We start from the raw sequence: 24,080 nt of genomic DNA, 5'->3' as shown, positions 1-24,080 counted from the left end.
TAAATGTTGTTAACCTGCAGAGCTTATTCCTGCAGGGAGCCACTTTGAGGCAGGTCCACCTGTTTCTCAGCTGGAAGTTACTTCACTCTCAACCACATTCCTTTTACCAGTTGAAAAAAACACAGAAAATGAATCTGCACGGTGCAACATCTCACCTCACCAGCAAAAACTATATTAGCAGTGGAGGAGGAGGAAGAGAGGCAAAAGGTGGAGGAAGATAATGAGGAAACTGGAGAAGGATTTCGGCACACTTGACCCCAACAACTGGTGCACATCTGTTTAGCGACATCCCTGAGTCCTTGAACACACTCAGAGCTGTAGCCGTCACCAGTTGCACACAGCCATGCATAGCCGTGCCGTCCTCGGTTGGGAGCGGTCTATACACTAATGGAGCCCCACACCGCACCACCACGACAAACACCATCTGTACCAAGCACACACGTCCCCTGCCTGGGAAGGCCAACACACATACACACACATGCGCGCACACATAGTACACAACAACTAGTGCCTGCAACAAGTTGATTTTCCTCGAGCTAATTAGGTAAATAGAAAGTATAGTGCTACAGATAACTGAAGTCTTTAAGCTAGATGTGTTCTCAACAGGAGCACAATGGCTCCTAGCCTGGGATCTTGGGTAGAGGTTTGATTGGGCACTCAGTAGCATACCAGTCGAATCTTAACTTAGAAATCCAAGTACCGGTACTTCAACTCTGTGTTGTAATGTATGCTATGGTCTATATTGAACAGCAGGTACTGTACAAAGAAAACAAAAAGGAAGTACATACCATTGGGGCTCTCTTCATCGATGGTCACTATGGTAGCAGGGGGGCCTGACCGAGACAGTTTACATTCTGTATGCGGAGAGAGAATGCAATAAAACACATTAATACCACAAAGAGCCTTATGTTATACGCTGACATAAATTGTCATAACTGATTATGAATGGTGGCATCATTTCTACGACTGTTGAATAACATTGATGGGTTGAACGACACTGACACAAAAGCACAGTGATGACCAATTCACTATGATACACGATGACAATATATGACAACCATGTGGGGGACAACACGAGCACAGTGTCCAGTACAGGAGATAGACAGATGGGAATTACTCAGAGTACAAAGAGAGAATTGTGCTTCAGTGATGACGGAGAAAGACAGGAGAAAGGTATTGAGAAGGGTTGCAAAGGGGAGGGAATATTACTGAAAAGTTTCCCAGTAAACTAACAGCATTTTGGTAGTCAAGGATTTTATATAATTAACCACAAGACATCTAGTGGCCTTTTTGGTCTGTAATTATCTCTGGCCCTCTGTGTGGCCTTATCACAAATAAAATAAGATGATTAAAAAAATACAATGACAAAGATGGACATTATCCTAAACATAAACCATCAACTTAGTGAATACCATTGTTGTTTAATATATACATCTTTTTTGGTTATTCAAGTATAAATGACCAAAGTTACCATAGATTGACATAGGTAAACTGTTTATTAGCTTTGTTAAATTACCGGTAGCTTTGCAACCCTAGTTGAGAGTCAATATACACTTAATGCCGAGAGAAAGAGAGAATGAGAGAGCGAGAGAGAGAGGAAAAGTGAAGGTCTACCCTCTTACCCTCATACTGCCAGTCTTTAGAGGTCAGGGTTAGTGGTGCCATAGAAGGAAAGCAGAAAAGAATCATGGGAGAAAAGAATAGCATGATGGTTTGGAGGAGAGTTTTGATGTTAGAGGAGAGAGAAAAAACAGGAGAGAAAAGGGGGGAGTGGAGTGAAGGAATAGAGAGTCAGTGAATCAAAATAACATCTCTATAAAAGACACTAGATCTCAATTGAAGCAATATTTAGATGGACTTCATTTGGCATGGGAGTAAGAAACAAGATACTTCCACCACAACATAGTTAGCCTTTTTTCTTGTAGTTTGGAAATGATAACTGTAGTTTGGAAATAATGACATATATTACCACATATTACTTAAAGGGGCAATCTTAAATTGTTGCATACATTTTCTGACTTAAAAACTCATGATAAGTGTTTGTTTTGAACATAATTACTTAAGTGAACTCTTCAGAGGCAGGCACTTAAAGGCACATACATACAGAAACAATAACCAAGCATCATTTCCTCAAGCTATACCTTACTGACGTTAGCAATACTTAGATGGTACTGTACTGTCTTTCTCCAAGAAAATCATTTCCCACTTAATTACTTAATAGCACACTGTTTAGAGGCACATATGATGAACGATCTCCATGAACCTATGCACCTTACTGGCATCCAAGAAAGGAATATCCAACATAATTACATAATGGCACACTTTATAAAGGCCCATATTATGGCCCATGTCCATGAACCTACAGTATGTACCTTACTGACATCAGCAGTGACATTCTTAGAGATGCTGAGTGACCAGGTTCAAGGAGAATGTTTACTGGACATGGAGAACAAGTTGACTCTCACTATAACTCATTCAGCAACTAGTGTCCCTGTCTACTGCATGTTGAGGAACACATGCGATCTGCTGTCCAGCCCAGGTGTCTCCTTACAATACGTCTGTGTGTCATCAGAGAGGGACAGAGAAAATAGCCCCCTCTAAGGTTCCTCAATGGCAGACTGTTGCTTAACTCCTCTTACGCAACTAAACACCTGTCGCTAGGTGCGAACGGGCCGATCGTTTTCCCATCAAATATTCATGCCCACGAGCCCTTCCAGTAATGTGAAGGTTTAAAGTGCACATGAATCAGTAATACAACTGCAGGCTTGAATTCGCTGTTATATTAATTTGGGTTTCTTCTCTAGCACAGCTACGCATGATAATTGGTGATTCAATGGCAATAAGGGGGCCACAATATTTGAAAGTTCAGTTGTTTCATGAAATTGTGTATTCATTACACCCAGTTTGTGTCCATTTTTGACTTCTGGCGGATGCACATTCATTTGAAATGCGACAGAGAAAAGGCATTCATATGCATGCTGTCTATGTGTGTATTACTTCAGAGGTTTCATTTATCAGTAAGGTGGCACACAGCTCATCTCATCTCAGTCATTTTGTAACTGCACAGCTAATCTGTTAGGAGTAGGTATATGAGCTCTGAGATAGGAGTTCAGATTTCCTACAATTTCACAGCAATTAGATTAATGAATGCATCTGCTGGAGAAACACAGAAATCTACATTTCCTTTGATTCAGACAAAAATAGAAAGTGGTCCGACCTACCAATCTGAGGCATACAAAACACAACACAGCACATGAAAATGAGTATGCTCATCAGCTCTGAGCAAATATGTGGAGAGAAAGGGAGAGTGGGAGTATGTTTAGGCGTGTATGAGGGGGTGTGTGTATGTGTGGGGGTGAGGGGGTGTGTGTATGTGTATAGGTCTATGTGTTCATGTGTAACTATGTGTGTGTGCAGAATTTTCTTTAGCAAGGACTTAGGATCTCAAGGAGTCTGTTGGTTTTATGTTTATTGCATCTGTGTGTGTGTGTGTGTGTGTGTGTGTGTGTGTGTGTGTGTGTGTGTGTGTGTGTGTGTGTGTGTGTGTGTGTGTGTGTGTGTGTGTGTGTGTGTGTAGTAATGTCAAAAGCCTGCTTTGAGAAGAATATTCTCCAGCAGGGAGGAAGAACAATGCTCTGTTAATGGTCCCCTGTTGAGATCAGAGCACACACTGCAGCAGAAGGGCAGCAAGACACACACACACACACACACACACACACACACACACACACACACACACACACACACACACACACACACACACACACACACACACACACACACACACACACACCATAACCACATCAGCTTTAAAGTCTGCATAGTCAAGAGACACATGTTGACTACAAAGCCAAACAGAAAAGAGAACACCATATTTCATCTGGTGTTTACATTTTTTCCAGGGTGTTTGTGTGTTTGTTTTCTAACATTCTCAGTCTGGGACTCTTCCCTCTCGGGTGGCCTCCCAGAGTTAGAAGAGAATATCAGAGATGGTTCCGATCACTGCCCCACCCCTGGAATTCTGTATTCATAGTAAACATAGCTTAGTCATGCCAGAAATTCCTAAATACCATAGGCTGTAACGTTCCTCAGGTTGCTAATGAAGCCTACTGTTGAAGTTGGTATAGGCATATACACACACCACGGCAAAGCTGCTTATAGATGTATCGACATATCTGGCAGGCCAGGGCAAATCCTAAAAAGCTCAATTGTGAAGTCAGGAGGTGTGCATCGAGTTAGCTTGGTCCAATAGGGAAAGGGGTACAAGAGCCAAAAGCATAAGGAGTGCATTGTGCAGCCAGCAAGCAGGAAAGCGAACATATTTGGAAAAACACACAGCTTGTCGCCAGTGGTGGAAAAAGTACGCAATTGTCATACTTAAGTAAAAGTAAAGATATGTAATAGAAAATGACTCAAGTGAAAGTGAAAGTCATCCAGAAAAATATTACTAGAGTAAAAGTATTTGGTTATATATATATACTTAAGTGTCAAAAGTAAATGTAATTGCTCAAATATACTTAAGTATCAAAAGTAAAAGTATAAATCATTTCAAATTCCTTATATTAACTAAACCAGATGGCAACAATTTATACACTGTATATATATATATATATTTTTTATGGATGTTCTCTTGATAAGTGCGTGAATTGGACCATTTTCCTGTCCTGCTAAGCATTTAAAAATGTAATTAGTAATTTTGTGTGTCAGGGAAAATGTATAGTGTTATTTTCTTTAAAAAATGTAGTGAAAAGTAAAAATAAAAGTTGTCAAAAATATAAATAGTACTTTAGTACTTTACACCACTGCTTGTCGTAATATACTGGACAACATGTAAAGTGTTGCTCCCATGTTTCATGAGCTGAAATAAAATATCACTTAAATGTTCCACATGCACAAAAAGCTTATTTTTCTCAAATGTTGTGCACAAATGTGTTTATATCCCTGTTAGTGAGCATTTCTATTTTTCCAAGATAATCCACCTGACAGGTGTGGCATATCAAGAAGCTGATTAAACAGCATTACACAGGTGCACCTTGACAGAAAAGGCCACTCTAAAATGTGCACAACACAATTCCACAGATGTCTCATGTTTTGAGGGAGCGTGCAATTGGTATGCTGACTGCAGGAATGTTCACCAGAGCTATTGACATACAATGTAATGTTCCTTTCTCTACCATAAGCCGTCTCCAATGTTGTTTTATAGAATTTGGCAGTACGTCTAAACAGCCAGACCACTTGTAACCACACCAGCCAAGGACCTCAACATCCAGCTTCTTCAACTGTGGGACCGTCTGAAACCAGTCACCCGGACAGCTGATGAAACTGTGGGTTTGTACAAGCAAAGAATTACTGCACAAACTGTCAGAAATTGTCTCAGGAAAGCTCATCTGCATGCTCGTCGTTCTCACCAGGGTCTTGACCTGACTGCAGTTCGACGTCGTAACCGACTTCAGTGGGTAAATGCTCACTTTCGATGGGCACTGGCATGCTGGACTGTGCTTTTCACGGAGGAATCACAGTTTCAACTGTACCAGGCAGATGGCAGACAGTGTGTATGGCGTCATATGGGCGAGCGGTTTCCTGATGTCAACATTGTGAACAGAGTGCCCCATGGTGGCAGTGGGGTTATGGTATGGGCAAGCATATGCTACAGACAATAAACACAATTGCATTTTTACCTATGACAATTTGAATGCACAGAGATACCGTGAAGAGATCCTGAGGCCCATTGTCGTGCCATTCATCCGCTGCCATCACCTCATGTTTCAACATGAAAATGCACGGCCCCATGTGGCAAGGATCTGTACACAATTTCTGGAAGCTGGAAATGTCCCAGTTTTTCCATGGCTCGCATACTCACCAGACATGTCACCCATTGAACATGTTTGGGATGCTCTGAATAGACGTGTAAGACAGTGAGAAAAATAAGATATAGAGAGATACAACGAAAGGCAGGTGGGGGCAGACACACCAGAGGGAAGGACAGAGAAAGAGGAATGGCAGAGGGAGATGGGAGAACATATACCTCTCTCCCGCTCCCCCCCTCCGTGCGCACACACACACACACACACACACACACACACACACACACACACACACACACACACACACACACACACATACATCATCATCAGGAGTGTTGGACCAAGTGTATAGAGAACGATATACAAGTGAAAATCAATACAAACAGAGAATATCAGGGGGAGTAGAGGCTAGCTTGGAACATACGTTTAACTCTTCTACAGGAGGGGACAACAGAGAGCTAAAACCAAACTGCAACAAGGGTCAAGAGCCAATTCATTCAACAGATTTGGATTCCTTTTCTGAGAAGATTGAGCCCAAATGTGCTTAGTAAAGAGATACTGTATATTCTGCAGCAAGACACTCTATAGCTGAGAGAGAAGGACAGGATGGTGTCTATTCATTTAGAAAAGGGTCAAAATCAATCCCCAAGAGGCCTAAGTGGACTGAGCGTGAGGGTGCGGCAGCATGGTGTGTCATGGGTAACATGATACTCTGATGACTTGACACTCTTTACTGATCATCAGTATCTCTGTAACCAGAGGCCTGGGTCTCTACCAGGACTCCATGTTCAATTCAATGTGACCAAAGGTATTTACAGGGCCATGCTGAACATCCCATTGATGCACCTCCAGTGTAGCTTGGCGCGATCCTGAGAGTGAAGACACTTAGAGGTAGATGCATGGGAAATGTAGCCTATACTTGAGACAATCATACAATAACCAGGAAAAAAGTGCATTAGGTTACAATTGTCTGAAATAGAGGGACATACTTTAAGAACAAGAAGGACATCTTTCAGGAACAATGATCTCAACATCATGGTCTATCCATTACTTTTTCCACATTTGTTTGTGTTACAGCCTGCATTTAACCTGTTGGGGATGGGGGCGCTGTTTAGACTATTTATGCTAATGTGGCTAATTTTTTAAACGGCTTCCCACAAAATCCTTGATCGTACAATATGCATATTATTATTATTATTGGATAGAAAACAGTCTATAGTTTCTATAGGAGTTGAAATTTTGTCTCTAAGTGGAACAGAGCCCATTCTACAGCAATTTCCCTGACATGGAGTCAGATTTGAGAAATGTTGGCCACTTTTCTGAAGTCAGTTAAAAGGGCACTGTCGTTGCTATGACTATACGGACACTTCTTACGTCTTCCCCTGGATGCCTTTACGTGATGACGATTCCAACGGGCTCGATTGCGCGTTCACAGGCCCTACAAATGAAAAAACTCTGAAGCTAGTCATTCTTTGGGAGCTGCGTAACGCGCGTGGAAGACACCGACCCTCTCCTGTTCCAAGCGTTAGTTTAGCCTGTTATATTTCTCCGGTCATCTTTTCACTCGTTATAGGAGTTACAAACATCATAAAGTAGTTAATTTAAAGCGTTTTATAGCAATTTATATCCGTTTAGTGCGATTTTGGGACATTTATTTTTGCAACGATGTGAAAAGTTGGGCATGCTTTTCAGTTCATCCCGAACTCAGTTGACATTTCCACATGGCAAGAGGACAGCTTTCCACCAAAAGACGATTTCTCCCAAGAAAGGATCCTTTGCCCAAGATACTGATGGAAGAACAGCTCAAGGTAGGACATTTTTATTATGATAAATCGTGTTTCTGTCGAAACATTTTAGTGGCTTAGGACGCCATGTTTTTTGACGTAGCTTCGCTTGGCGCAAACTGTATTGAAAAGTAAGGATAAATTAAAAAATGTAATAACGCAATTGTATTAAGAATTAAATTGTCTATCAATCCCTGTCCACCCTATATTTTTTAGTCACGTTTATGAGTATTTATGTATAAGAGTAGATCACTGTCTAAGTGGCGCAAGGACGTTTTCTTTACCAGCTTGTCTACATTTCACATTGTCTAACCATGATTTTGGTGGCTAAATATAAACATTTTCGATCAAACTGTATATGCATGTTGTAATGTGATGTTACAGGAGTGTCATCGGAAGAATTCTGAGAAGGTTAGTGAAAAAATTAATATCTTTTGGCGATGTTGACTTTTATCGCTCACTTTGGCTAGAATCAATGCTGGGCTGCTAATTGCTATGTGCTAAGCTAATATAACGATTTATTGTGTTTTCGCTGTAAGACACTTAGAAAATCTGAAATATTGTCTGTATTCACAGGATCTGTGTCTTTCGATTCGTGTATGCTGTGTATTTTTACGAAATGTTTGATGATTAGTAGTTAGGTAAACACGTTGCTCATTGTAATTATTCTAGTCCATTTGTGATGGTGGGTGCAATTGTAAACTATGCCATATACCTGAAATATGCACTTTTTTCTAACAAAACCTATCCCATACCATAAATATGTTATCAGACTGTCATCTAATGAGTTTTTTTGTTGGTTAGGGGCTATAAATATCTTAGTTTAGCCGAATTGGTGATGGCTACTGGTGTTGGTGGACAAATAAAAGATGGTGGATTATGCTAATGTGTTTTTAGGTAATAGATGTACATCTTTACATATTGTGTCTTCCCTGTAAAACATTTTAAAAATCGGAAATGTTGACTGGATTCATAAGATCTGTGTCTTTCATTAGCTGTATTGGACTTTAATGTGTGAAAGTTAAATATTTTAAAAAAATATTTTTTTTGAATTTCGCGGCACTGGTTTTTCAGTGGGGGGGGGGGGGGGTGCCGCTAGCGCCACGCTGATCCTAGACAGGTTAAAATAGATTAAATTGAGATTTTGTGTCACTGGCATACACACAATGCCCCATAATGTCAAAGTGCAATTGGCCAGCAGCATACCTAAGCAGGTTTAGTCCTAGTTGGTCCCTGGAAGGGAGACCAGATGCTGCTGGAAGTGGTGTTGAAGGGCCAGTAGGAGGCACTCTTTCCTCTGGTCTGAAAACAATATCCAAAAACCTCAGGGCAGTGATTGGGGACATTGCCCTGTGTAAGGTGCAGTCTTCCTAAATGTCCAATCTGTCCCTCATAACATCATGGCCACCTCATCATCCCCAGCTTCTTATTGGCTCATACATCCCTGTAACTATTCCCCGGGTCATTGATGTAAATGAGAATGTGTTCTCAGTCAACTTACCGGGTAAATGAAGGGTTAAATAAACTAAGTATGTTTTGAGAAACTTTCACAAGGCTTATTTGTATTGCTATACATTTATATTGTGTGACATTTGTGTGCGCTATACACTTTGCCTTGTTGGCTTAAGGAGGTTTTTGACGCAGCTGAGTCCATCTGTATATCTCACCTGCCGTAATAAAAAGTGTGCACCTGTTCACAATTCTCTGCTCTCCTGCACCTGACTTCACCACAAGTATGCACACGCCTGACAGAATTTCACACCTCTCATGGAGTCAGCAAGGGAACGTACCCCTGTCAGAGGAGTCGAGGAGCGCGTCCAGGAACACGCAGCAATGCTACATCATTTCGGTGCCATGATGGATCGCGTGGTCCAGACCATGGACCGCTGGGAGAGACAGGAAGTCGACCAGCACCACCGGGGATACCTCTACCCGTCCCGTCTGGATCCAGTCCCAGTGGGATGCATCTCTCCCTTCCCAGGGTGTATGATGAGACGGCAGCACAGTACCAGGGGTTCCTGTTACAACTGGACCTATACCTGGCCACCGTTCACCCAGCTCCTTCGGGAAGGGAGAGAGTGTCCGCCCTCATCTCATGCCTCTCGGGGAGAGCTCTGGATTGAGCAAACGCCGTGTGGGGAGAAGGAGACGCGGTTTTGGACAACTTTGAGGAGTCCCCCCCCCCCCCCCGGGCCGTCTTAGACCCTCCGCCCGAGGGGAGAGTGGCGGGGGAACTGTTCTTCCATTTGATGCAGGGGACGAGGAGCGTACAAGAGTTGGCGCTGGAATTCCGGACCTTGGCCGCCGGAGCGGGATGGGCCCTCAACGACAGGGCCCTCATCGACCACTACCGATGCAGCCTGCGCGAGGACGTCCGAACGAGAGTTGGCCTGCAGGGATGCCACCATCACCTTTGACCAACTGGTGGATCTGTCCATCCGGTTGGATAACCTGCTGGCTACCCGTGGACGTCCAGAGGGGGCTCTGTCGGTTCCATCTTCCAGCACTCCCGCTCCGGTGCCCATGGGGCTGCGCGTAGGGAGGCTGGAGCAGGGGCCTTCGAGTGCACCATCTGTGGCCGCAGAGGGCACACTGCCGGTCCGTGCCGGGCTGGTCCCTCTGGGAGTCGAGGCAGCAAGCAGGGTACTCTGGCATCACCCCAGGTGAGTCTGCACCACTCTCATCCAGAGTCCTCTCTTGTCAACCTGTTTGTTTTCCTGAGTTTTCCCCGCATTCCCAGCATAAGGCGCTTGTCGATTCAGGCACAGCTGGGAATTTTATAGACAGAGCGTTCGCCCTTAGTTTAGGGATCCCCATTATTCCTGTGGTTAGACCTTTTCCGGTGCACGCTCTGGATAGTCGACCATTAGGGTCCGGGCTAATCAGGGAAGCCACCATCTCCCTGGTCATGGAAACGCAGAGGGGCCACGAGGAGAGAATCAGTCTCTTCCTCATTGATTCTCCTGCGTTTCCCATGGTATTAGGCCTTCCCTAAAAAAAAGAAGGCGACTCAATTACCACCCCATCGACGGGAGGATTGTGCGATAAATCTCCTGGTAGACCCTGCATTTCCCAGGAGTCACGTGTATCCCCTGTCGCAAGCGGAGACAGAGGCAATGGAGACACATGTCTCCGAATCCCTGCGTCAGGGGTACAATCGGTCCTCCACTTCACCCGTCTCCTCGAGTTTCTTTTTTGTGAAGAAGAAGGATGGAGGTTTGCGCCCGTGCATTGACTATCGAGGTCTCAATCAAATCACAGTGAGGTACAGTTACCCGCTACCTCTTATCGCCATGGCGATTGAGTCAATGCACGGGGCGCGCTTCTTCACTAAACTGGATCTCAGGAGTGCGTACAACCTGGTGCGTATCCGGGAGGGAGACGAGCGGAAGACGGTGTTTAGTACCACCTCAGGGCATTATGAGTACCTTGTCATGCCGTACGAGTTGATGAATGCTCCATCAGTCTTCCAATCCTTTGTAGACGAGATTTTCAGGGACCTGCGCGGGCAGGGTGTAGTGGTGTATATCGATGACATTCTGATATACTCTGCTACACACGCCGAGCATGTGTTCTTGGTGCGCAAGGTACTTGGACGACTGTTGGAGCATGACCTGTACGTCAAGGCTGAGAAATGCCTGTTCTTTCAGCAAGCCGTCTCCTTCCTAGGGTATTGCATTTCCACATCAGGGGTGGAGATGGAGAGTGACCGCATTGCAGCCGTGCGTAATTGGCCGACTCCCACCACGGTAAATGAGGTGCAGTGATTTTTAGGGTTTGCCAATTACTACCGGAGATTTATCCGGGATTTTGCCAGGTGGCTTCTCCGATTACCTCACTGCTGAAGGGGGTCCTGTACGTCTGCAGTGGTCGGTTGAGGCGGACAGGGCTTTTGGGCACCTGAGAGCTCTGTTTACCTCGGCTCCCGTGCTGGCCCATCCGGATCCCTCTTTGCCGTTCATAGTGGAGGTGGACGTGTCCGAGGCTGGGATAGGAGCCGTGCTCTGTCAGCGCTCGGGCACGCCCCCAAAGCTCTGCCCCTGTGCTTTCTTCTGCTTTCTTCTGCTTTCTTCTCCGCGGAGCGCAACTATGATGTAGGGGACAGGGAGCTGTTGGCTGTGGTTAAGGCTTTGAAGGTGTGGAGACATTGGCTTGAGGGGGCTAAACACCCTTTCCTCATCTGGACCTACCACCGCAACCTGGAGTACATCCGGAAAGCGAGGAGACTGAATCCTCGTCAGGCAAGGTGGGCCATGTTCTTTACCCGTTTTGTGTTTACCCTGTCCTACAGACCAGGTTCCCAGAATATGAAGGCAGACGCACTGTCCCGGCTGTATGACACAGAAGAGCGGCCCATGGATCAGACTCCCATTCTCTTCAGCCTCCTGCCTGGTAGCGCCGGTCGTGTGGGAGCTGGAAGCAGTCATAGAGCAGGCGGGACGTACTGAGCCCGCTCCACTTGAGTGTCCCGTCGGGCGTCGGTATGTTCCGTCTGCTGTCCGTGACCAGTTGATCTATTGCGCCCACACATTTCCCTCCTCAGGTCATCCGGGGATCGGTCGGACGGTGCACTGTCTGACTGGGAAATACTGGTGGCCCACCTTGTCTAAGGACGTGAGGGTTTATGCTTCCTCCTGCTCGAAGTGCGCACAGTGTAAGACTCCTAGACACCTGCCCAGATGTAAGCTAAATCCCTTACCCGTTCCACAACGGCCTTGGTCACACCTGTCGGTGAATTTTCTGACGGATCTTCCTCCTTCACAGTATAACACCACGACCCTGGTCGTGTCCTGTCTCCTCCCTCTGCCCGGTCTCCCTACGGCCCTACAAACTGCGGAGGCCCTGTTTACACACGTCTTTCGGCACTATGGGATGCCTGAGGATTTAGTGTCTGATCGAGGTCCCCAATTCACTTCGAGAGTCTAGAGGGCGTTCATGGAAGGTCTGGGGTTCTCGATCAGCCTCACCTCGGGTTTTCACCCCGAGAGTAATGGGCAGGTGGAGAGAGTGAACCAGGATGTGGACATGTTTCTGCGGTCTTATTGCCAGGACCGGCCGGAGGAGTGGGCGGCGTTCGTGCCCTGGGCAGAGATGGCACAGAACTCGCTCCGCCACTCCTCCACTAACCTCTCCCCCTTTCAGTGTGTATTGGGGTACCAGCCGGTTCTGGTACCGTGGCATCAGAGTCACACCGAGGCTCCTGCGGTGGACGATTGGTTCAGGCGCGTGGAGGAGACATGGGAGGCCGCCCATGGTCACCTCCAGCGGGCCGCGCTACGCCAAAAGACTAGCGCGGACCGTCACAGCAGTGAGGTCTGGCTCTCGACCCGAAACCTGCCCCTCCATCTGCCCTGCCGGAAGCTGGGTCCGCAGTTTGTGGGGCCATTCAAAGTCCTGAGGAGAGTGAACGAGGTATGTTACAGGTTACAGCGTTCCCCTGATTACCATATTAACCCCTCGTTCCATGTTTCTCTCCGCAGGCCGGTGGTGGTTGGTCCGCTCCAGGATTTTGAGGTACGGGAGGTTCCTCCTCCCCCTCTGGATATCGAGGGGGCCCCGGCGTACTCCGTCCGTTGCATCTTGGATTCAAGGCATCGGGTGGAGGGTCTTCAGTACCTCGTGGAGTGGGAGGGGTACGGTCCGGAGGAGAGGTGCTGGATTCCGGTGGCGGATGTGTTGGACCCTGATCTTCTACGGGAGATCCACCGTCGCCGGCCGGCTCGCCCTGCGCCTCGACCCCCGGGTCGTCCCCGAGACCGGTGTCGGCGCGCCACTGGAGCCGCGTGTCAAGGGTGGGTACTGTCACGACTTCCGCCGAAGTCGGCCCCTCTCCTTGTTCAGGCGGCGTTCGGCGGTCGACGTCACCGGCTTTCTAGCCATCGCCGCTCCATTCTTCAATTATCCATTGGTTTTGTCTTGTTCCATTCACACCTGGTTTGCATTCCCCAATCACACTACATGTATTTATTCCTCTCTTCCCCCTCATGTCTTTGTGTGAAATTATTTGTGTGTTACGTGTTGTACGCACTAGGCTAAGCGTTTGTTGTTTTCACGAGGCTTATTTGTATTGCTATACATTTATGTTGTGTGACATTTGTGCGCGCTATACACTTTGCCTTGTTGGCTTAAGGAGGTTTTTGACGCAGCTGCGTCCATCTGTATATCACTCCTGCCGTAATAAAGTGGCGCCTGTTCACAATTCTCTGCTCTCCTGCACCTGACTTCACCACAAGTACGCACACACCTGACACCGGGAGACAAATTCACCATTCAGCAGGACAATAACCTAAAACACAAGGCCAAATATCCACTGAAGCTGGTTACCAAGATGACTTTGAATGTTGCTAAGTGGCCTAGTACAGTTTTGACTTAAATTGACTTGAAAATCTATCGCAGGACATGAAAATGTCTGTTTAGCAATGATCAACAATCAACTTGACAGAGCTTGAAGAAATAAGAAATGAATAATGCGCAAATGTTTTACAAACCAGGTGTGCAAAGCTCTTAGAGACTTAACCAGAAAGACTCAAAGGTGATTATAACATGTATTGACTCAGGGGTGTGAATACTTATGTGAATGAGATATTGCTGTATTCATTTTTCAATACATTTGCTAAAATTTCAAAAAACATGTTTTGTCTTTGTCATTATGGGGTATTGTGTATAGATGGGTTTCTGGAGGCACAGAAGGGAGGAACACCAACCTGATCAACAAGCACTGCAGTAACTCGATCTACAGTATGTACCTCCAGACAATGCATAGCGTTGGTGCATTAGACTAATAATAATTCATTCAACAACAAACGTCTATCCACAATTAGGATTACCAAAGCAGATCAACGAGCACCGAAGCATCTAGACTAATGTGTAATTAGCCATCTCATAAACCATAGAGAGGGGAACATTGCTTTAATGGATATATCACTTTTGTTCCCAGTCAAATTAGTGGAAGTATAGGAGGAAAAACAGAAAATGTTAAAGACACAGTATTCCATCAGTAATTGGTAATCAAGGCACTATACACTCCAGGAGCTTAGTCCAAGGACAATCTAAATATTCAAATTAGAACCTCGGGGTAATTTGCTTTCATTTGAGGAGATAATATCCCGCACTAATCAACATGCCGATTCCCCCTTAAGCTACAAAACTTCAATTAATAAATGTTTATCGTTTTTCTTCACAAAAGAACCCGGGCTCAGAGATGGATGGAGGCACAACTAACCTTTTTTAGATGTGATGTGGTTGTTTTTGTGCAAGAGCTTACTTTGTTCCATGACTGGGATATAAAAGCTGCAAAACATTTCAAGGTGTTTTCAGAAGAAGCAGGCTTACAGAAATAGACAGTGCCTTAAATCTTTACAGAACATTTCAATCAGCACTGAATTACCAGAGCACTCAGACAAGGCACCACTGAGATAATGCTGCCCACTGACATTTTATTTTAAGAATGTTTTTTTAGCTGCCTATGAAATCAGTGCCCTCTGCGTTTTCAGAACTTTGTCTGAAAAAGTAACTAAATCAAATGGCCACGGCTCACTCAAAGTTCTTAAAAACACGTTTTAGCTGATGGGGAATTCAGTTCGTTCATAATTCTTTGACGGGAGTTGTTCCCATACGGAATAATAACGCATCGTCTCACACCACCGATGGACACCTGGGCCATCTTTTCAACTAACTAGTAATGCATGCATACACACAATCCAATCCATATTGATATTGTCAGAATAACTAAGACATTCTTCTCCAGCCATGGACAGTCTCTTCCCATCAGAGACAGAGAATGAAAGGAGAGAACACTACTCCTGTAGATGAATGGCTTTCTTCCAGGCAGTTTCACACCAGGTCCTTCATCTCATAAAACCTTTAATAACTCCTTATGCACTCATAAATACTACTGCCCTTTAAATAAATATTAAGCCTTGATGATGGAGAGGAATTGTCTGGGAGTCCCTTTCCAATGTCACCTCTCTCTCTCAAAGCGAGAGCTGAGGAGTCTTGAACCACGCCAGATCCCTCGCCTTACCTCAACTTTCCAAGTAGTGAGACGAGTGGAAGATTGCCCAACCTCAGTGTCACTGATCATCGTCATCAGCTTAAAACACTCCAAGGTCAAAGGTTACATTTATGGCCCTGCCAGTCCCTGTTGTGGCAGGCATGATGCCTAGATGAGGGACTGAAGACTGAACTGAACAGAGACTTCTTAATTTCCCAGGGGGCTTAGTGTAATCTGCTTGCATAGAGTGGCATCCAGAAGGGCAGCAGGGAACCCTGGTCTGGGGCCAGCAATAGCTGGCTGGTGAAGAGCTGAGAGTGACAGGGAAGGCATTTGTTCAACGCTGCCCATTGCCAGTTAAAGGAAAAATCTACCCCAAACCACTAATTCCTATAATTTGCAGTGTTAAAACCTCTTGAAGCTAGGGGGCAGAATTTTTATGTTTGGAAAAATAACGTTCCCATTGTAAGCTGCCTATTTCTCAGGTCCGGATGCTAGAATATGCATATAATTGACAGAGTAGGATAGAAAACAATCTAAAGTTTCCAAAACTGTCAAAATATTGTCTGTGAGTGTAACAGAACTGATTTTGCAGGCAAAAACCTGAGGAAATCCAACCCGGAAGTGCCTTTTATTTGGAAAAATCCCTGTTTCATTGCATGGCTATCCTCCATTTAAAAGGGTATCAACCAGATTCCTTTTCTAATGGCTTCCACAGGTTGTGTACAGGCTTTAGACATAGTTTCAGGCTTATATTTTGAAAAATGAGCGAGATTTATCGAAACGCGTCAGGTGTCCTTTGATTGGTTCATGCGCGCGAGAGTTGTAGCTCGACATTTTTTTTCTCTGTAGTATTGAATAGTTTACCGTCCGGTTGAAATATTATCGATTATGTATGTTAAAAACAACCTGAAGATTGATTATAAAAAATGTTTGACATTACGGATACTTTTTGGAATTTTCGTCTGCCTTTCAGGACCGGCACGAGTCTGTGGTTTTCTGAACATAACGCGCAAACCAAATGGAGGTTTTTGGTTATAAAAATAATCTTTATTGAACAAAAATAACATTTATTGTATAACTGGGAGTCTCGTGAGTGCAAACATCCGAAGATCATCAAAGGTAAGCGATTAATTTTATTGCTTTTCTGACTTTCGTGACCAAGCTAATTTGCGGCTAGCTGTTTGTAATGTTTTGTCTAGTGATCGATAAACTCACAAACGCTTGGATTGCTTTCGCTGTAAAGCATATTTTCAAAATCTGACACGATAGGTGGATTAACAACAAGCTAAATTGTGTTTTGGTATATTTCACTTGTGATTTCATGAAAATAAATATTTTTAGTATTCTTATTTTATTTGGCGCTCTGCAATTCAGCGGTTGTTTACGAAAATGATCGCGTAAAAGGGATCCGTCCGCCAGTTAAGTAACACTAATATGTGAGAAAAATATTTTTAGGTGAACAAATGTTTCATTTTGTCATTATAATAAGTTTGGTGGCAAATGTGAAGATCGTTGTGGAAATCTGTTGCAGCTCAAGTAGACTACAAAACCCACAATGCAATGCTCTCTCTGTGGGCTGGCTGGCTGGCTAGGTAGTTATCTAGCAAACGTAGCTACACACAATAATACCAAAGTCAATATCAGCATGTGAAGTAGTTAGTTAACTGTAAACAAACTGCACTAAACAAACTACACTATCAATTTAGGAGTCTACAATCTCACCATGTTCAACCTGCAGATCGAGTTGAATTTGACATTTGCAACAGCCAATCAACAGCATCATGCAATGCAGCCTGGACTGAAGAGGAAAACAAATAGGAAAAATGTGGTGGACCCTCTGTTAACGCGCACATTTCTCGAGGTAGGAATATCACAAAAAATATGATCAATGGTTCATTCAAGAGAAGACATTATGACATCAGCCAGTATTGAAATCTGACATACTGTATGACAGACGTTTTTTTCGATCTAAAAGTCGGATTCCTAATAACATCCAGTGTAGTGAGAGCAGCATTATTGCTAAGCTATATCACATTGGCTGCATTTCTGCCTTCATTGAATGGAAGGGACATTTCTCTGCATGCTTTTGCTGGAAAACAGTTGCAGAGAGCATTACTCAGATCATATACAACCATTCTCCTTCACTTGAGGGAAAAAAGCTAGATCGGTGTTTAAAAGGACATTGCTTCGAGTGTTGCAATCACACTCCCAGTGAACTGCTCGGAGTTGATCCTGCACATGGACCAGTCTGAGCTCCAGGAGAGGCCAAGTCCAGGCTCAGCCAAGCCCAGCAAACCCCCATCCTCCTGGGCCACACCGAGCCTGATTACAGCCTGCTGGCTGCCAGATTAAAACATACATCCACACAGCCGCTCCACTGCCCCCACAGCTAGAGGCTGCTACTGCTAGACAGAGTCTGTGCATCTGGCCTCTAATCAAACAATCCCCAAAATAGAGAAACAATTTCAGACAGAGACAAGGGAGGGGGGATGGAGAGGGGGATAGAAAGAGAGAGAGAGAGAGAGAGAGAGAGAGAGAGAGAGAGAGAGAGAGAGAGAGAGAGAGAGAGAGAGAGAGAGAGAGAGAGAGAGAGAGAGAGAGAGAGAGAGAGAGAGAGAGAGAGAGAGAGAGAGAGAGAGAGAGAGAGAGAGAGAGAGAGAGAGAGAGAGAGAGAGAGAGAGAGAGAGAGAGAGAGAGAGAGAGAGAGAGAGAGAAAGGGGATGAGAGAGAAGGAATGATGGAATCTGAAGAGGGGACACATCCCAGCAAACCATTAATATTCCCAGAATATTAGCTAAGATTCCCCATTAAGTTCTAGTAAAGGATTTATCTAACTTTAGGTTTCCAGGTAATCTAATAACACAATGTAACAGTAATGTTTTTAGAACATACTGCCGGAAACAGAATGTGAGAGTAATGTTCTGGGAAGGTTCTTGCAACATCAGGCAAAAGTTTTGTACAAACATTGTATAATCATCAGTACAACCGGACAGTTTTTGTGTTATGATAACATTTGCTGCAACCGAATTAATGTTTTGAGAACTTTCACAGAACCAATTTTGGTTAGCTGGGATGGCTGTCAACATACACACACAATTATTTAATGAGAATAGGGCAACCATCAAAGCCTCAACAGAGACATAATCAACATACTAGTGATGAAACCCTTCAAAGATAATAGCCGCTTGTCATTAGTACAGTGTATATTACCACAGAAAGAAAGCCATGTACACACACACACACACACACTAAACATCAAGAGATTTTGAGTGATTGTATTGAGAGGTAGAGAGAGGTATGAGAAAGGTTTGTGCGTTGTCATCCAGATTGAGGCTTGACCTTTCATGATCCTTTCCTAAGCTATGGGGCCTGCTGATCCTCATCGAGACAGACAGTGGATGGACAGACAGGGGATATGCATGATGGGAATACTGCACTGCATAGCGCACTGTTCAGACAGACTCACAGTATTCAGACTGACTGTCAGAGATATAAGACAGTTAAAGCATATGAGGCAAAGTGGAGATGAGAAGGTGAAGAAAGAGCTCTAGGAAAGAGAGGATGAACGAAACATGAAGATGGGATACATACTGTAGAAAGGCGGAAAGCGAAACAAAGAGCTGTGCGATACTATTCTCTTATCTTTAATTGGTGTTTTCATGTCATTTCCATGGTTCGATATATAAATGATTGTTGTATGTTTTTTGTATACTGTAACAACATTGTTGTACCCTTGAATGCTGACAGACAGACAACAAACAGACAGTGAGACTATAGACAGGGAGATTTATGGTTGGAAATGACCTAAGAAGGCCCGCTCAAACCAAGGTGACACTGAGAAAATATGCACGCACATGCACACACACACACACACACACACACACGAATGCACACATTCTCGTAAACACGTCACAGACACTGTTCCCTCTCATGCTTCAACAAGCGTCTGTGTTTCCACGCAGTGATCCAATCAACTCTCACTTGTGATTGTTCTAACTACCTCTAATTCCTACCTGCTCCCTGTGTAATTATCTCGTCTACGTTCGTTCAAATTATAGGCTGCATCCCCAGTTATAATCAGTGGGCTGAAGCTCCACTGATACAGGAGCAGGTCACCGTACCGTGAGATAAATACAGAGACCGCACAGAGACAAGGAGGACAAGTACAGGAAATATATAATCATGTGCCAGTCTGGTCACTTACATCCATATGGAGTAGATACATAAGAGATGTAAGTTTAAGTGCAACAACTCTGACTGAGGATACCGGTTCTAAAGCACTAGTTCAAAATAACATTAGCTACCACACTCTTCCATCGACTTTTATGTTACATCAAATTACACGTTAAATACTTGACAATGGCTTGTGGAAATATGTAAAATTATCAGACCTCAGCCTAGACTCAATTACCCACAAAGAGATTCAATGTGGTCAAAAGATAAGTGTTTTGTTGTTGTTTGTTTGTTTAGGCGAAGGCCAGCCAGGCTTCTGCTAAGCCTGCTCAACATGTGGATGCAAGAAAAGCACAAACATACACATGGGCGTACGTAATACAAACACTCATTCAAATTACAGGCTACGACTGCACACACACAAACACACATGCGCATAACACACGTAAGTGCACACAGACAAAACAAACACTCCAACATGCACTCACACACAAACACACATAGGCTCTGAAAAAAATGACTTATTTAAGCAGGAACTCCGTTCCCCCCAAGGTGACAGGGGCTAATTAATGAGCTGATGTGCGTGCCAGCCAAAACTCTATAAAACTGTGAAAGATTGCAGCTTTAAAGGCATTACCTACAGTGGTTTCTCCACGGTAAGCCATGCATTAAAAGAAGACTAACTTTACAGAAACTGTAAAACGGTACAAATAAATGCATATTCCAGGGGTAATGAAAACGATGATATTTTAGGGCAGTACTCTCCTCACTCAACAGCGGCAGATGCTTGGCTGTTTATGCATTTAGACAGTTTCCACAATGAACCCACAATGCTTTGCCTTCACCTTGAGGAGGAGGCACTCCATTCCATTTTTGTACAAGTATCATGCTATAGTAATACAGTAGGAGGGAAGGAAGGAGGGAGGAATGAAGGAAAGGGGAAAGGAAGAAAGGAAGGAAATAAGGACACTTCTTGAATTAAAGTGACATATCCGGGGCGGCAGGTAGCCTAGTGGTTAGAGTGTTGGGCCAGTAACTGAAAGGTTGTTGGATTGAATCCCTGAGCTGACAAGGTAAAAATCTGTCGTTCTGCTCCTGAACAAGGCCGTTAACCCACTGTTCCCCAGTAGGTCGTCATTGTAAATAAGAATTTGTTCTTAACGGACTTGCCTAGATAAATCAAATAAAAATCCTCGGGACAAGTTAGAAACAGTATCACACTGGGGAAGGCAAGTATGGTTATGTCTTTAGTTATTGTACTTTACAGTTCAGAATGTTACAAAGTATATATTTTCACTGTACAGTACATTACACTACAAGGAGCACCCACTTCTCCAGCTAATTCAACTGTACTGACAGTAATGAGGGATGTATAAATATTTAACATAATACCTTTTGAGTCATATTGATGACGAAGGAAAGGCTTGACACTAGGGAGCTTACTGTGAGTGCACCGTGATTAAGTATCATAGAGAATATCTATACATCCATCCAAGAAAGTAATTAGCTACTGCTCTGCTCTCCCTCGGCCCCCTGGCTTAACTCAGACAATTTGTCCTGGCCATTTGTTCTGACCACTTCATCTTACCAGCCAATCTCTGGACTCTTTGTTATTATGCTTTTCGAAAACGCTCACAGTTATACACTCCAGTGAAAAGGTCTACCTTAAACAGTATGCATGTTTTCACTCAGCACATATAATATACTATATAATAGAATACACACTTAATTGTAAATTTTACAATGGAAATGGATAAATTTGCTGTCACAATACCCAACTTCACACATCTCGTTAAGGCCTGTTCATCTACTGTACCTTCTGTTTTCTGGGCCCAGCTGTAGGTGGTCAGAGAGAGGAGCGCCATGCTTATCTCCAGCCATCTGAAGAGACATGGCCCCCGTCGCATCATCTGTCAAATGTTATTGCCTGCCCACCTGGATGGGAGGAAAAGAGGGATACTTCATTAAATGGCCAGAGATAACACATTTCTGCCCAGATTTTCTTGTCCAGCACACACCTGTTAGCTAAGACTGCTCATAATGAACGTACGTAATACTCATTCAAATTACAGGCTACGGCCGCACGTGTACGTAGGCTACACACACACGCAGGCGGACAAACAAAGACAGACACACATGCACAGAAATTGTACAGAACAGCCAAGATTGTTACTGAGCCATTGTGGGACACATGTGCAGGCAATGGGCGTGTTGCTCACATTCTGTGTGTACGTTATCGTGTGTGAATTGGGTAGACATCACATTATCCCAACACAATAAATGCATCAACAAAGGTCCAAGTTGGAACCAAATAGGGTTCTTGATAGCGATGCCATATTGGAAACATTTTTGGATCACTGAAGAAACATAAATGGGATGGTTCTTTAAAGAGCCCTACCAAAAAAAAATGCTAAAGCTCCAAAGATCCATTATTAGTTTCACAAGGAAACAGCATTAAAGGTTCTACGAAGATCCATTATTGGTTACACAAGGAAACAGCATAAACGGTTATAAATTAACCCTGGCCCTAACCATAACACAACCCTTTGAAGCACAGCATTGACGGTTCTACGTAGATCTCTAAACGTTTCTGTATAGAACCTAAATCCAATGGTGGTTCTTCAGGAATTTTGTTAAAATACATTAATTCTTTAAACTGTATTGAAATAATAATCAATCATGACTAAACAAATCTCAAATGTACCAATAGTTTATTATACAACCAAGCACAAAACAAAGCAGAATGTACAATTTCAAACGAAGTACCATTTCATTTCAAACTCAAAGTACAATTTTCAACAAAGTATAATTTCCACTCATTTCAAAGTACAATTTAAAACAAAGTCATTGTTCAATAATATAGGTACAGTATAATCTAAGAAGTGAACAAGAGAGCCCTACACTAATGGCTTTCAAAAAAGTAATGAGAAAAGTAATGAGTGTTCCAAAATGTAATAACGACAAGTAACCAAACAACCGTGCTGATCCTCTTTGAAGATATATGGCAGCAGGAATATGGCTCTATTGACCATATGTCCTGAAAAACAGAATTAAACATCTTAATTCATCACACCTCCTATATTGATATTGAACATTGCTTTAACATTCCCTGCCCAAGTGTGAATAAGCATCCACTGTTGCGCCACCTAGCCTGCCCACCACCATTGAAATATCAGTGGAACCCCCTAGCAGCTGCCCACTTTATACTGAACTTTAAGAGTAATAATATAAAACCACAGACCTGCTTTCTCCACCTCTGTTCAGCAGCCATCTAGCAACTGGGCACATGCCATCTTCAGGGGACTCTTTGGGGCCTTCTCAACTATATTGACTGCCATTTTATGCAGATTGGTTATCAGTAGCTTGTCCACGTCCTTGTGCACGAGTGCTGTCATCTCTTCCAAAAGCTAGAGAGAGAAGAGAGAGAGAGAGAATAAACCATAAATTATGTAAATCCATGATGTACACACATTATGTAAATTAATTAATCTATTGTATTTTATTCATGAACTAAATGAGATTAACTAAATAGGTCCTCAAAATTCCAGACAAATATGTCAAATTCACCATAAAAACATACAGTAACAGTTGAGACTTTCTAAGAGTTAATTCCATCATATATATTGTAAATACATTCTGTACCTTCATTCATTGTTTTCATTAACGAAATGAGATAAATTAATAAATAGGTACTTAAACAAAATACACATTAAATATGCTATTATTTTTTACTGGCAGTAAGGGGCACTGTTTGGCAACACTACTAGCTAGCTACATTTCTCACTGCCAGCGTGAGGTGCTCATTGGCCCAAAATATAGGCATGGCATTTATGACTAAAAAGTGAAAAGATAATTAAACGGACAACCCACTTATGATTCACTGATTCACATGTGAAACAACAATCACCAAGATTACTATCTATCTAATATTTCATTAAATTGTGTCCCTTCCCCAATATTGTCAGCTTAATATGTTATAGCTAACATCATGCATGATGCTAGCTAACGTAAATAGCAAGTCAGCTACACCGGGCATAAACGTTTGCTGTACACCACTGTGTTTTGCTAACATTATCAAGTCACTGTTCGTATTTAGCGAGTGATAGGATTTGGTTCAGACAACTAACACCTCACATGATGATATTACTGACAAGTTTGTTTTCTAGCTAACTTGGAAAACCCAAGCTAGCTAGCTAACTCATCTGACTTGGCCAGAGATACTTTTGCGATCTGACTTGGTACGAGCATACCAAGCTTGGTAGATATCTAACTTAGATAATGTAGCTAGCTAGCTAACATCACATGGTGCATGGTGCTAAATAG

At 43.5% G+C, this 24,080-nt stretch overlaps 1 protein-coding gene across 1 annotated transcript in view; it reads right to left on the bottom strand.

Annotated features, from left to right (window-relative positions):
- The window catches only part of LOC129836349 (protocadherin-15-like), a 340,099-nt gene that overhangs the window by 239,577 nt on the left and 76,442 nt on the right, over window positions 1-24,080 (bottom strand). Inside the window, exons 3-5 of the mRNA XM_055902394.1 lie at window positions 21,574-21,692; window positions 1,623-1,637; window positions 789-854 (exon numbers count right to left, since the gene is read on the bottom strand). Coding sequence (XP_055758369.1) covers window positions 789-854; window positions 1,623-1,637; window positions 21,574-21,667 — 175 coding nt within the window. The 5' untranslated portion in view covers window positions 21,668-21,692. The remainder of the gene's footprint in view (window positions 1-788; window positions 855-1,622; window positions 1,638-21,573; window positions 21,693-24,080) is intronic.

The sequence above is a fragment of the Salvelinus fontinalis genome, chromosome 37, assembly GCF_029448725.1.
Source record: "Salvelinus fontinalis isolate EN_2023a chromosome 37, ASM2944872v1, whole genome shotgun sequence".
NCBI classification, from domain to species: domain Eukaryota; kingdom Metazoa; phylum Chordata; class Actinopteri; order Salmoniformes; family Salmonidae; genus Salvelinus; species Salvelinus fontinalis.
This window is presented reverse-complemented; position numbering and strand designations above follow the sequence as displayed.